The 14,676-nt window shown below is 46.9% G+C and overlaps 1 protein-coding gene across 16 annotated transcripts in view; it reads right to left on the bottom strand.

The window, feature by feature from the left end:
* The window catches only part of LOC138751496 (histone deacetylase 9-like), an 851,890-nt gene that overhangs the window by 386,888 nt on the left and 450,326 nt on the right, over positions 1-14,676 (bottom strand). For all 16 annotated transcript variants that reach the window (XM_069913815.1, XM_069913825.1, XM_069913826.1 and 13 more), the window contains 2 exons: positions 11,022-11,263; positions 6,513-6,663 (listed from right to left, as the gene is read on the bottom strand). In XM_069913815.1, coding sequence (XP_069769916.1) covers positions 6,513-6,663; positions 11,022-11,263 — 393 coding nt within the window. The remainder of the gene's footprint in view (positions 1-6,512; positions 6,664-11,021; positions 11,264-14,676) is intronic.

Below are 14,676 nucleotides of genomic sequence, written 5' to 3'. Positions count from 1 at the left end.
CATGGCCACTTAATTAATAGTCTATAAGTAAGATTCTGTTGCGGCAAGGCAAGCGAACCGGCCCCGCTTGTAATCTACGCAGTGGGGCAGCTGGCCAAAATGGCGCCATCGGGGTTTCCCCTTCTTCTCAGCACAGGGCTCAGAAGCCTGCACTGGGGGACCTCGTGATGCCCAGATGACATCAGTGCCCAAACGCAGTTCTCAGCCAGGTCCGGGCTGGGAGTATAAGTCCAGCCAGGCAGCCTGCAATAAATCAGTTCTGCTCTGAGCTCAACCCATCTGGTTGTGTGTTCTTTAAGTAGTAGTGTAGCTGCTGCTACAATTGGTGACCCCGACTGGTTCCATTATCTTTGAATCCATCATGAGCGAACCTGAGATCAGTGCTAGAGCCATCAAGCTGCCTTACTTCTGGGTTCAGGAGCCGGAGACCTGGTTCAGCCACGCAGAGGCTCGATTTCATCTGACACAACCAAATTCTACCATGTGGTCGCCACCCTGGACCAGGCCTCCAGCAAACACGTGCTGCACCTCGTTCAGCACATACCTGCCAAAGACAAATATGAAACCATCAAGCGAGTGCTCAGCGGATCCCTTGGACTTACAGGCGCCAGTGTGCTGCTCGAATGCTGCTCCTCGACGCCTTGGGGGACAGGTCCCCAATGGAGCTGATGGAAAAGATGCTCATGCTCATGGGTGATCACACCAACTGCCCACTCTTCGAGCGCATTTTCCTCGACCATCTGCCTGAGGACATCCAGCCGTTAATGGCCCAAGAGAGCTTTACCAACCTGAGGAAGGTCGCTCAGAAGGCCCAAGAGCTATGGCTCGAGTGATTCCTGGAGGGCTTGGCGGTCCATCAGGTCATGAGGCATGGGCATGACCATGCCAAGCCCGCCCCTAGGGCTGAGGTAGAGCATCCGGCCCCTGGTGGCCCCTGCAGGGGCATAACCAGGGGCACAGCATCCGCTCCAGGCCTCTGCTTCTTCCACCAGCACTGGGGAGCCAAGGCTTGGAAATGTCGTCAGCCCTGTTCGTTCCTGGGAAATGAGCAGGCCGGCCGCCGTTAATGGCTGCGGCGGCTGGCCAAGGACACAGCCTCCTCTACCTGCGGGACTCAGTCAGCTGCCAGCGGTTTCTCATCGACACTGGGGCCCAGATCAGCGTCATCCCGGCCATGGCCATTGAGTCCAGGAACCGACCTTGAGGACCTCCCCTCCATGTAGCCAATGCAACAGAGATCCAGACGTATGGAGACAAGACAGTCCACTTCCAGATTGGCTGACAAAAGTTCTCATGGAGGTTCACCGTCTCGTCCCTTCCGACCACCATCCTGGGTGCCGACTTTCTCCTTGCCCACAGGCTTCTGGTGGACAGTCGGGGTAGGCACCTGGTGGATGCCTGTACTTTTCAGGCCATTCACCTCTACGCCTCCTGCACAGAGTAGCCGCAGATGGCCACGATCAGCAAGCCCAGAGATGAGTTCCAGCGAATCCTGGATGAGTTTCCGACCCTCCTCAAGCCACAGTTTTCTGCTTCCTCGCTGTACTACAGGGTGTTCCACCACATCCTCACCCAGGGCCCACTGGTTCATGCCAAGGCATGCAGGCTCCAGGTGGCAAAGGAGGAGTTTTTGCATCTTATGGAGCTGGGGATCATTCAGCAGTCCGACAGTCCATGGGTCTTGCCGCTCCACCTGGTCCCAAAGACTATCGATGGCTCAACGAGGCAACAGTTCCTAACTGTTACCCCATCCCTCAAATCCAGGACTTTACGGCCAACCTGCATGGTGCAAAAGTTTTCTGCAAGGTTGACTTGGTGTGTGGGTATCACCAGATACCAGTGCACCCTGAAGACATACCCAAGATGGCCATCATCACCCCCTTTGGCTTGTTCAAATTCCTTCACATGCCATTTGGGCTCAAGAATGCTGCTCAGACCTTCCAGCTCCTCATGGACTCAGTGGGAAGGGATCTGGATTTTGTCTTCATTTACTTAGATGACATCCTCGTTGCCAGCAGGGATCAGGTGCAACACAAGACCCACCTGTGCACACTCTTCTCCCGGCTGGCCAATTTTGGCCTCACCATCAACCCAGCCAAGTGTCAGTTTTGGGAAAAGTCCATGCAGTTCCTGGGCCATACCATCATGGCTGAGGGAGCCACACCTGCTGCTACGAATGTTGCCGCTATCAAGCAGTTCCCACGTCCGGACAATCTCAAGGGGCTGCAGGAGTTCACGGGTATGGTCAACTTCTACAACCGATTCATCCCTGGGAGCTGCGCGCATCATGCAGCCGCTATTCGCCCTCATCTCAGCCAAGCACAAAATGCTCACCTGGACCCCAGAGGCCTGCAGTGCATTCGAGGCCACCAAGGATGCCCTCACAAAGGCTACCATGCTCGCCCACCCGCACACCAACCTGCATATGGCACTCTCCGTCAATGCTTCTGCCACAGCCATTGGCGCCGTCCTGGAGCAGCAGGTGAACAGACAATGGAAACCGCTGGCATTTTTCAGTCAGATTCTCCACCCACCAGAGCACAAGTATAGCGCTTTTGACCGTGAGTTACTGGGCATGTACCTGGCGGTGGGCATTTCCGCTATTTCTTGAAGGGGAGGACTTTTACCATCTTCACTGACCACAAACCCCTCACCCAGACACTCACGATGGCGAACGACCCCTGGTCAGCCCACTAGCAGAGTCACCTCTCCTTCATGTTGGAGTTTACCACCGACATTCGGCACAAGGCAGATGCACTCTCGCGACTGGCCATTTACACGCTGATGATCGGTCTCGACTTTTACCAGCTCGCCCGGAACCAGAAGTCCGATGAGGAGATACGAGCCTTCAAGACTGCCAACAAGGGCCTGCGGTTCTGAGACCTCCCAACTCCTAGCGGCAGAAGCACCGTCCTGTGCGATGTCTCCATGGGCACCCTGCAGCCAGTGGTTCCACAGCAGTGGCACAGGCAAGTCTTCCACCACATCCACGACCTTTTGCACCCGTCCATCAGGTCCACGGTCCAGATGGTGGCAGAGCGGTTTGTCTGGCACGGGCTGCAGAAGCAGATCGCAGACTGGGCCAGCATATGCACCCATTTCCAGATGTCTAAGGTACACAGGCACACCAGGGTGCCCGTGCAAGAGTTTGAGCATGTCTGGGAATGGTTCAGCCACATTCACATGGACATAGTTGGGCCCTTACCCATTTCCCGGGGCAACCGTTACCTGTTCACGACGGTGGACTGCACCACTCGTTGGACCGAGGTGATCCCGATGCCGGACACATCCACCGGCTCCTGCTCCCGAGCACTGTTGCACAGTTGGGTCACCTGGTTCGGCGTTCCGAATCACCTCACCAGCAATCGAGGTGCCCAGTTCACCTCTGCGCTCTGGACACAGCTCACCAACAGGTTGGGGATTGTCCTACAGAATACCATAGACTATCACCCACAGGCCAATCAGCTGGTCGAGCGTCTGCACCGTCACCTTACGTCGGCACTTATGGCTCACCTCACCAGTCCCAACTGGGTGGACGAACTGCCTTGGGTGCTCCTGGGCATTCGCTTCATGCCCAAGGAGGAACTCCAGGTGTCATCAGCTGAACTGGTCTACGGTGCACCGCTGGCACTTCCTGGTGAGTTCATCAATGCACCTCACAACCCCCAGCAGTCGCTGCATGAGCTGCTTCCCCACCTCCGGAACCACTTGGATTCCTTCGCACCCCCACTGCCATCCAGACACGGCACACGGCCATCTCACATCCCCAGCGAGCTGCTTTCCGCAGAGTACGTTATTATTTGGTGGGGCCTGCCCACTGCACCTCTGCAGAGACCTTACGAGGGGCCGTACAAGGTTGTCCACCGTTCAGGGTTTACGTTCACGCTGGACATCGGCGGCAGGCCAGAACTGTTTACTGTGGACAGGCTGAAGCCAGCGCATCTCGACCCCACTGAACCAGTGATTGTGGCCCAGCCAAAGAAGCGAGGCTGCCCAGCTAAAAAGGACATTGGCATCAATTCTGGGGGGGGGGGGGGGGGGGGGTCCTGTATGATGGCACACCATTAGGCAGGTGAACCAGCACCGCTTGTAATCCACGCGGCGGGGCAGCCGGCCAAAGTGGCGCCATCGGGGATTTCCCCTTCTTCTCAGCACAGGGCTCAGAAGCCCACGCTGGGGGAACCACGTGACGGCCGGGTGAAGTCAGCGCCCCCCCAGCATGGTTCTCAGCCAGGACCGCGCCGGGCTGGGAGTATAAGTCCAGCCCAGCAGCCTGCAATAAATCAGTTTTGTTCACTGAGCTCAACCCGTCTGGTTGTGTACTCTTTCTGTTGTAGTGTAGCTGCCACTACAATTCTTTAGATAGATGTGGGTCAAGAAGATAAAGTCGAGTTTGATGCAGTACACAAAAGTCCTGGAGAAACATAGCATCCATGAAAAGCAATAGGTATTTGATGTTTCAGGTCTGAGCCCTTCTTCCTGAATGTCAAATAACAGGCATACACCCAAATGGGGAGGGGGAGGGGGGTGCAGAGAAAGGGAAAGGGTAGCACAGGGTAGTAGGTGATAGGTGGATACTGGTGGCAGGGGGAAGAAGAAAGATGAGAGGTGATAGCGGGAGTTCAATCAATTTTTTCCATGCTCCAATCTCATTTGCATTAAAAATAATGCTTAAAGTGAGTTTAAAATTACACACTAGCTGTTATTCATCGGCTGTGAGCTGCTGGTGACTGTGGTCAAAGGACTCACACTTGGCTGTGTACTGCTGAAGACTGGCTGAGAGGGTACCAGGTATCGGAACTGGAATGCAAGAGGGTACTGAGGGCTTCCTGATCATGTCAGAGGTTTCGATCTGGAGCTTGGATTGGCATTAATTTGGACTGGAGTCTGTGCCATTGTGGAGGCTATGGGAGTGCTGGAGGTGAATCCACAGACACTCGGTGACTCTGGGGGAGGAGTCTCTCTTGCTTTTCTTTCTATGATCGTAAGGGGAGCCAGACAATTTCTGCTGCTGGTGAATCTTTGTCTGCCTTTTGGTAGACTAAAGGAAATTTTGTGTAATATTATATTTCCTGTTTTATTACATGACATTAAAAATATCTTGAATGCTTACCTTTCTCTCAGTGAAAAGCAAACAGTCTTTTAAGGGCTTTACAATGGCCTAAGCAGATTTCTCATTTTTCCTATAATATATTGTTGCTTTTTCTTAACTTTATTGTCATTTCACAACATTCATGGATAAAAATAACATGACAGGATGTCCTCATGACTTTCATAATAAATGAGACATTGATGCATAACCTACTTGAGTTCTTAATCGAAAAGGCAACAGCCTCAGTAAAAGTTGCACCATTTCCTTTCAGTAAGAGCAGTTCTTTTTTTTTTAATGACAGCTCATAAAATATGAAGGTTGTTATTTTTGCCAGAATTTTGGAACTAAGCTCTTAGTTTTAGGTGAAAGAGAGAAACTATTCTAGTTGTGGAGATGCTACTTTAAAAAGGTTAAAAAATTCCTGTCAATATGTTCAAGGCATTTCCTCTCTGCTCTATAAGAGCCAAATAATTACTAAAATTATAACAGTACCAAAGATTGATCCATCACAAAATTATTCAGATTCTGCACTTTTTTCAGTACTTGCATTCAAAATAATTTTATAATATTTATGGAATAAATATTAAAGTTTAAATCGATTCAATATCATTTTACACTTCCTCCTTGTGAAATTATTTAACAATGAAGGAACATCAGAGCCAAATCTTATTCTATAAAACTAACTGGTTGAATTTCCTCACAATTTTTTTTTCTTATCGACTGCTGTAACAGATGGAGGATCGGTGAAAACTCTGACCAAACAGTCAAAATCATCAAGAAGCCCTCAAAATTCTATTTGTCAAGTTTTCAGGAAATTATTATTTTAGGGTCAAGAGTGGGAATGTTGGCTACATTTTTCTCTCCAAGGAGCAAGGCTGCTCAGGCCATTTTTAGAAATAAAACCTGCATCACCTGAATACTAGAGATAATAAACACTGTATTTACCAAATGAGCCATCAGGATATCTTCATTTATTTCCATTAGCATGCTCATATTAACTTTTAATGGTGATTATAAAATTCAGAGATCAGGAAAAAGAAGAGGAATTTGCAATTAACACAAAAACTTTTTTTTAAACTAGAAATACTTGTATCAATGAGAACAAAATAGACCATTAGAATTAATAGTCAAGACACAAAAGGCACCAAGGTGTTAGGAGAGAGAGCCCCATTATGCTGAGGATTGGCCATGGTCAAGTCGAACTGCAGAAAGGGATCACATATTGAATGACCCAACCCATGCTGCTTTTTTAGACACTTTTTTTTTAAATTGCCTCAATTGTATCCTATGGCTCTGTAACCACTGCTGACTTCATGAAAAGTTGTGATTGATGCCTGTCGCTAAAAGGCCTTCCTGGATTTTGTATACAAAGAATAGTGCACTGCAAATGCAAGACTGAATTAAATGTTGAAGTACCTACTTTCTCTGCCCCTTTCTTTATTTCGAAGAAACAGAAGGTGCTGCTCGCGCAGCTGCCGGCCGAGCTCTTGCTGTTGCCGCTGTTTTTCTAGCTTGCGTTCCTGCTCCAGAAGCTCCTGCTGATGTTGTATGGCAAGCAATTCCTGTTGTTGCTTTCAAATGCAGAAAATAGCTTTTAGGACACAAGTATAACAGAGCAACCTATCAGATTTAGAACTGCTTCCTGAGCACGAGCCAAAGGAATAGGTCAAGCTGCTGAATGTTGGGTCTCAACCACAGCATGCTGTGTTTGAATTGCTGGGCTGTCACTATTGGTGTCGCCTTGGTGGGGTAAGCTTCACCTTTATCAGCATAAGTGTGGTAAATCCCTGTTGTATGTAGTTGTCTGGTCATGCACACCCATTGGCCAGCTATAACTGTGGCCCCTCCCACAGGCACCTTTATAAAGGTGACTGTTCCACAGCCCCTCCTCAGTGCAGGACAGTTGAACAGTATGGATGTGCCCTTGTTCTTTAGTGAATAAATCTGTGGTGCACTGTTAGCCAGAATCAGACACACACAAAGATAAAGACTGTACAACAGGCTTTAATCCACAAAGAATTCCTCAGAGCCAGGCTGGCTGTGGCTGCAGCAACTCTGAGTGAGGCCTCGGGAGGTCGGCGCAGGCTTATATCCCAGAGGGTGATTGACACCCGACTGGGTGGGGCTTGATCCATTCAAGCCGACTGATTGACAGCCAGCCAGGTGTTGTACTGTCGCCTTACACTCCTGCAGGTACAGAGGTTGCCCCCTGCAGTAGGTCGGTGGTGTACCACCACAAAATCCTATTGGTTTCTCAACCTCAGTCTTTAAGTAATCAATGGTGCATCAATTTTATTCACTGAAAGTTTTTGCAATGCAGCAGATCCTGAAGCCAGAAAAGCTTGAAGTCGACCCTCAGTCACCTGAGGCATCTACTAACTTTGAACTCTGGCTACACTGTTTTGAAGCACTCCTGTGGGCATCTTCAGCCATCATATGGTCAGAGACCGATAAATTGCAGGTACTACCCTCCTGAATCGGCACCTTGGGTGTACTCCGTGATCAGGGACACCACTTCCTACCAGGAGGCCATGGGAAATCTTAAAGCCCAGTACATGTGGAAGATCAATGTTGTCTATGCCAGGAACCTTCTAGTGACCCAAAAACAGCGACCCAGGAGGTTTAATGCCAAATACCTTCAGATCCTGTGAACCCTCAGAAGGTTCTGTGAATGTAAGCCTATGACTGCCGCTGAGTACACGGAGAACCTGATCAGGGATGCCTACATTGCCGGGATCAGGTTAAACTGCATCCACCAGAGACTTTTGGAACAAGGGGAGCTCAGTCTGTGGAAAGCAGTTGAGCTGGCAGGTACGCTGGAGGTGACCCTCCAGAATATGGAGGCCTACTCGACAGATAATGTGGCTGCCTCGTGTTTACCCCGGGTGCTGCCATCTTGGGACATGCCACCGCCCCTTTGTTCTGCTAATGAGTTGGACACAGATGCAGTCCCCTAAGAATGCCTCCCACTGCTTTTGCCCAGTTCCATCAGCGACCAGATCATAGCCGCAGTACTCCAGTGATAATTTTTCAGCTTGGGCAAGTACCAGAGGAAATGCTGCCCAGCGAAGGATTCAACCTGCTCCATATGCACGAGGCAGGGACACTAGGCCAAAGTATGTCTAAACTGCTTCCTAGTAGCACTGCGTGCAGATTGTGGGGACCGTCACCCTGGACACTCCCATTGCCGGGAACCAGCAGCGCCATATGTGAACCATGGGGGCTGCCACCTTGGATGCCATCATTGGGATCCAGCAGCACCACGTGCGAGCCGCCATCTTCAGGATCCACAGCACCGCGTGCGGGCCCTGGGACCCGCCATCTTGGACACCGCCATCCTCTCTATTAATGACAAGCAGCAACCTGACACTGGCCTCCATCGCACTCAACCAAGACAGCCCACATCAGCTCACCAGGTCAATGATGGACATTAAGGTAAATGGCCATGTGATGAGCTGCCTATTTGACAGTGGGAGCATAGAGAGCTTTATACGCCCTGACACAGAGTGGGAGAAGCCGGTGAACCAGAAGGTGTCCTTGTCCTCTAGATCGCTTACGGTGGATGTCCGAGGCTACTGCATGGTTAGTCTAATCGTGCAGGTACAGATTATAAGGACTTTAAATTTTTGGTGATGCCGCAGCTCTGTGCTGCCATGCTATTGGGACTTGATTTTCAATGTCACCTTAAAAACATGACGATGAATTTCGATGGGCCCCATCCGCCCCTCACTGTCTCTAACCAGAAATTTTCAAACTGACTGCTGTGCTCCACCCCTAGCAACCCAAGCGCCACCACACACAGCCTATGGGCTCTCCACAATTAAATTCATTCCTCCAATGATGTTTGCCAACCTCACCCAACGTAAATCTGTCGCCACTAAAAGTAGACGGTATAGTGCTAGGCACAGGGCTTTCATTTGCACAGAGATACAGTGTTTACTTAAGGAGGGGATCATCAAAGCCATCGCCAGCCGTTGGAAAGTACATGTAGCATTAGTGAGGAATGGGGAAAAGAACAGGATTGTCAGTGACTACAATCAGACCATCAATAGGTTACACACAATTAGATACGTATGCCCTCCCCCCACAAAGCTGACATGGTGAACCAAATTGCACAGAATCGGGTCTTTTTTTTTTAACCTTCGACCTATCCCCTATCGCCCAGAGGTCCGCCATTACACTGGGTTTTAGGCGTATGAGTCATTGATGGTGCATCAATAAGTTTGGCCTCAAGCTGAACCACAACATCTTGAGGTGAAGAGGTATAGGTGAGCTGTTCTGACAAAGCTTCTCTGCTTATTTCTTGCTGTGGATCATATTGGAAGCTGAAATGAAAGGCTAATGGACAGGTTGTCTCACCTGAATGGATGGATTGGATGTAATGTTCTTTGACTTTAAGGACAAGAACCAAAGAGATGAATATTACATTTTGTTTAAAAATTATGTACCAGGATATATTCTTTTCTTTGGCTTAGCTTCACGGACGAAGATTTATGGAGGGGTAATGTCCACGTCAGCTGCAGGCTCGTTTGTGGCTGACAAGTCCGATGCGGGACAGGCAGGATATATAATATCATGGAATAATAGGGGGATTAGCAAATAGTCTGATTTTCAAATTTGACTTCAATTTTTTTTCAGTACCTGGCACAGATGGTTTGCAATTTCAACCAAGTATAAGAATTCTTTGCAGTGTTAGAACCCAATTAAATTACAATGCAAATGACCTGTAATTCACCAGTTCCCCTCACCCACAGCTCTTCCTCAACATTTAAAATAATCTGGTGCTGAAATGCACGAGAAGTCCAACATCAGAAAACCATGAGGAAACTGCGGAAGACTGGGATTTCTGCTTTTGTACACACTCGCTTTGGGGACTCAAACTCTGCACTGTTATTGCAGTTCCATGCAGTAAGGCAGCTTTGATCGGAAGTTCTGGGCTAGTTATAGGAAATGAATGTTAAATAATGTTTGAAACTGCATAGCTGCTTTGCAATGCTAGTATTTTGTAGTTATGACAGGGAAGCAAATACAAATGCTTGATCACAGGAAATGGTACCTGCCTCAAAATATGTTGTTAAGTACAATAGAGTAACATAGAGCAATAAGTTTCAATAAATAAATCTCCAATAATTAATTAGTTTCTCCTGTAATTAATTAATGCCTGGGTTGGAGCATAAATTCAATGATTTGGTAAGTTTTATTCAAGTCTCTGTGCTGGGAAATAAGGGGATTCATTTAAGGGGAATGGCATGGAGGTGGTTTCACATGGACCCAAGCTAGTCTCCATTATGACCAGATTTAAATAGTCAGGGCTGCTTCCTTGTAGAACCCTCAGTATGGAAAAAAAAGCTACCTATACTCAACTGGGAAAGCATGTGCTGTGGTGCCATCTGGCTGCAGCATCTGACGAGGGAGATCACAGCTGAAAGGAGTTGCTGCGGGGACCACAACGGCTGTGTGGTCACTCCTTCTGGCAGTCGAAGGGGATGGCAAGAGTGGAACATCCACAATTATCCCAATCAGTATCTTTCTCTACCGTGGTGATTTTAAAAGTGGGGGAAGTGGATTGCAGGATGTTAGAACGATGAGTCACTATTCCCACTCTTAAATAATTTCCAAATTTGCAGACTGGAGAGCATGATTGGGTCATGTGGGTGAATCATGCAGTTAAAATGTACAGGCAGAAAAGAATGTTTGAAAACCACTGCACTGTGTATCACCTAATGCAGGCTGGAATTGCAGATTAAAATCAAAATTAAAAATATCAGCAATGCCATAACAAACTGCATTTTCAACCATGATTATGCAAAAATACTGTTTTATTCAATCATTGAGATGAGTATCTAATATTTTTGAACACTCAGCGCTCATCCCTCTCTCGACATGTGGTGTATTTTGTCTGGGCTTGATGAACTCTGAACTGATGTACCTTGAGGTGTTCCTGGAGCTGGACTTGGTGTTGTCTGGTGAGGGTTTCATGCTGTTTCTGGAACTCAGCAAAGAGAAGCTGTTTCTGAAGCTGGTGTTGCTGTTGCAGTAGGAGCAGTTCTTGTTGTAGCTGGTTCTCCCTGGCAGCAGGGTCCACAACTGGCATTGCAATCTGCAGATCAGTCCGCAAGTCTATTGGGGCTGTTGGTTGCACCGCCAGTGGCAGCGGTGAGTTGCCTTCAACTATTCAGAGAAAAATATATACATTAAAATTCAGTGGCACCTCTTTTGGAAATGTTTACATTTAAATTTATTGCTTACATTTTTTTTCTAATTCATTGATTCTCACACCAGTTGTCAAGACATATATGACCAGATTTAACGCCATTGTCAAAAGGTAGAAGGTCAAACAAGTTAAACAATGTGTGATAGATTCTGACTTTGTAAAACTGTGATGGATGAAAAAAAGCTATAAAAAAAAGAAAAAAAGATAAGGTGAAAGAAAGACATTTGCAAAATAGTGTGTCTTTCACAACTGCAGAGATTCCGGAGCTGGTGAAACTCAAATGAAATGTAATCATCTTTATAATGCAGAGAAATGCAGCAGTAAATTTGCATGCAGAATTTTCCAACAAATTGCAGCATAACAACTGATTTAATAATATTGGTCAAAAGATGAAAATTGAACAGGTCACTGGAGGAAATTTCTCTTGAAGTTAATGGAAGTTCCAAATGGAAGAAATTGGCTACTGTTTTGCAACGTACCACAAAATCAAAATCTACTACTGGAAACTGGCCCAAGGTTGGACAGCTGATAAAAGGCTCCATCTGTTGGCACAGCTAAGAACTGCCGCAGCTTCAAGTGACTGATCCAGTCAAAGGGATCGGTTTTGTGATAGGAGGCAGAGTGCGGTTACAGAGGACAGTTTTCCCGAATGAAGGACCGTGACCATTGGAGTGCCTCAAGGTTTGGTTCTGGGACCCACACTTTTTTGTAATAGACATAAATGATTTGAACAAAGATGATTGTAAGCCTAATTTGTTGATGACAATGAAAGCATATGCTGCAGTGGAAAGTTAAAAAGGTTACCTAAGTTTACATTAGTGATCATATGTGTAACTGGGCTAAGGAATGGAAAATACAATTCAACTCAGATAAGTAGAAGGTGCTGCATTTTGGTAAATCAAACCAGGGCAAAACTTGCTCTGTTAATGCCAATGCCATTAAGAGTGTTGCAGAGCAGAGGGCCCTAGGGTTGCAGGTACATAGCTTTTTTAAAAAATATGACAGCACAGGTAGATAGGGTAGTGAAGAGAACATATGTAATGTGTGCCTTCATCATTTGGGGCATTGAATACAAGTGTTGGTGCATCATGTTGAAGATGTACAAGAAGTTGGTGAAGCCATATTTGGAAGATAGTGTGCAGTTCTCAATGTCTAGCTGACTGGCAAAACTAGGCCTGTTTTCCTTACATCAAAGGAGGTTGGGAAAGAATCTTATGGAGGTCACTAAAATCATGAGAAACACAGTTAAGGTGAAGAGTGACAGTCTGTATCCTAGAGTGGCTGAATCTTAATCAAGAGGCCATACCTGTAAGCTGATGGGTGGATTTAGAAAGAACATGAGGGGACAATCCTTTACTCAGAGAGTGGTGTCATGTGGATCAAGCTGCCAGAAAAATCAGGTATGTTGGGCTTTTTTAAAGAAGATTTGATTAACTACATGATGGGAGAGGTATGGGATTAGCATGTGTGTATGCTGGTGAGTGTGAGAGAGAGTAAGTCAAACAGAAACTAAGATAGAGAATGAAGATCATTCAGCCTTTTAAGCTTGAAGCCCCATTTAATACAATCATGGGTGATCGTATGACTTCAGTCCCCTATTCCTATTGTCTCTACATACCCCTTTATCCCTTTAACTATGAGCTTCTTCACTTCTTCAAACAGCAAGAAGTAACAAATGAAATGGATGAAGGTAGGGCAGTAGATATGGTGTATATGGATTTAATTAAGGTTTTTGACAAGGTTCAGAAAGTCATGAGTCATTGTCTGTGTAGATACAGAATTGGCTGGCCTGTAGAAAGCAGAGGGTAGTAGTGGACAGAAGGTATTTTGTCTGGAGGACAGTAATTAGTGGAGTTCCAGAGGGATCTGTTCTGGGACCCCCTGCTCTTTCTGATTTTCATAAATGACCTGGATGAAGAAGTGGAGGGATGAGTCAGTAAGTTTGCAGATGATTCGAAGGTTGGAGATGTTGTAGATAGTGTTGAAGGCTGTCGTAGGTTACGATAGGATATAGAGAGGATGCAGTGTTTTTTTTTGGGGGGGTGTTGCAGGGAAGTAGCAGATAGAGTTCGATCCTGGTAAGTGTGAGATGATGCATTTTAGTAGGTCAAACATGAAGGCAGAGTATCTGGTGAATGGCAGGATACATTGCAGTGTGGAAGATCAGAGAGACCTTGTGGTCCAAATCCATAGATCTCTTAAGGTTGCCATGCAGTTTGATAGGACAGTTAAGAAGGCCTACAGTATGCTGGGCTTCATTAATTGGGGGATTCAATAGACAATAGACAATAGACAATAGGAGCTGGAGTAGGCCATTTGGCCCGTCGGGCCAGCACCGCCATTTTAGATCATGGCTGATCATTACCATCAGTACCCCTTTCCAGCCTTATCCCCATAACCCTTAACTCCGTTACCCACAAGAGTCTTATCTAACTCTCTTTTGAACATAGTCAGCGAATCCGCCTCTACCACCCTCTGTGGTAGAGCATTCCACAGATTCACACTTCTCTGGGTAAAAAAATGCTTTCTCATCTCCGTCCTAAAGGGCCTACCCTGTATTCTTAAACTATGCCCTCTAGTCCTCGTCTCCCCCATCATTGGGAACAAGTAATCAGACTTCACCTTGTATATCCCCCTGATGATTTTATATACCTCAATCATGTCCCCCCTCATCCTTCTAAACTCCAATGGATACAAGTCCAGTTTTTCTAGCCTTGCTGCATATGACAACCCTGCCATCCCTGGAACTAACCTTGTAAATCTGCACTGCACACCCTCTATAGCTAGTATGTCCTTCCTCAAGTTTGGAGACCAGAACTGGACGTAATACTGCAGGTGGGGTCTCACCAGTTCAGAAATTGTGAGGTAATGATGTAGCTCTATAAATCTCTGGTAAGACCACACTTAGAATATAGTGTTCAGTTCCAGCATATTTAATTACAAGAATGATGTGGAAGCAATGGGGAGGGTGCAGAGGAGATTTGTCAGGATGTTTCCTGGATTGGAAAATACATCTTAAGCGGCAAGATTAGCAGATCTAGGGGTTTTTTTTTCCCCTTGGAGTGATGAAGGACAAGAGGAGACTTAATAGAGGACTACAGGATGATAAGAGCCATGAATAAGGTGAACAGTCACCACCTTTTTCCCAGGTGGGAATAGCAAACACCAGAGGTCATCTGTGCAAAGAGATGAAAGAGAAAGTTTAGGGGAGACATGAGGGATACGTGTTTTTTTCCCACATACAGAGAGTTAGGGTGCCTGGAATGCATGGCCAGGGGTGGTGGTGGAGGCTAGGACAATTGGGGCATTTAAAGAGGCTCTTAGGCACGTGGATGAAAGAGGTTTCATGGGAATAGGGAGGGTTTAGGAT

Source organism: Narcine bancroftii, chromosome 1 (genome assembly GCF_036971445.1).
Source record: "Narcine bancroftii isolate sNarBan1 chromosome 1, sNarBan1.hap1, whole genome shotgun sequence".
Taxonomy (NCBI): domain Eukaryota; kingdom Metazoa; phylum Chordata; class Chondrichthyes; order Torpediniformes; family Narcinidae; genus Narcine; species Narcine bancroftii.
Note: the sequence above shows the minus strand (reverse complement) of the source record. Positions and strands in the feature narration are given on the sequence as shown.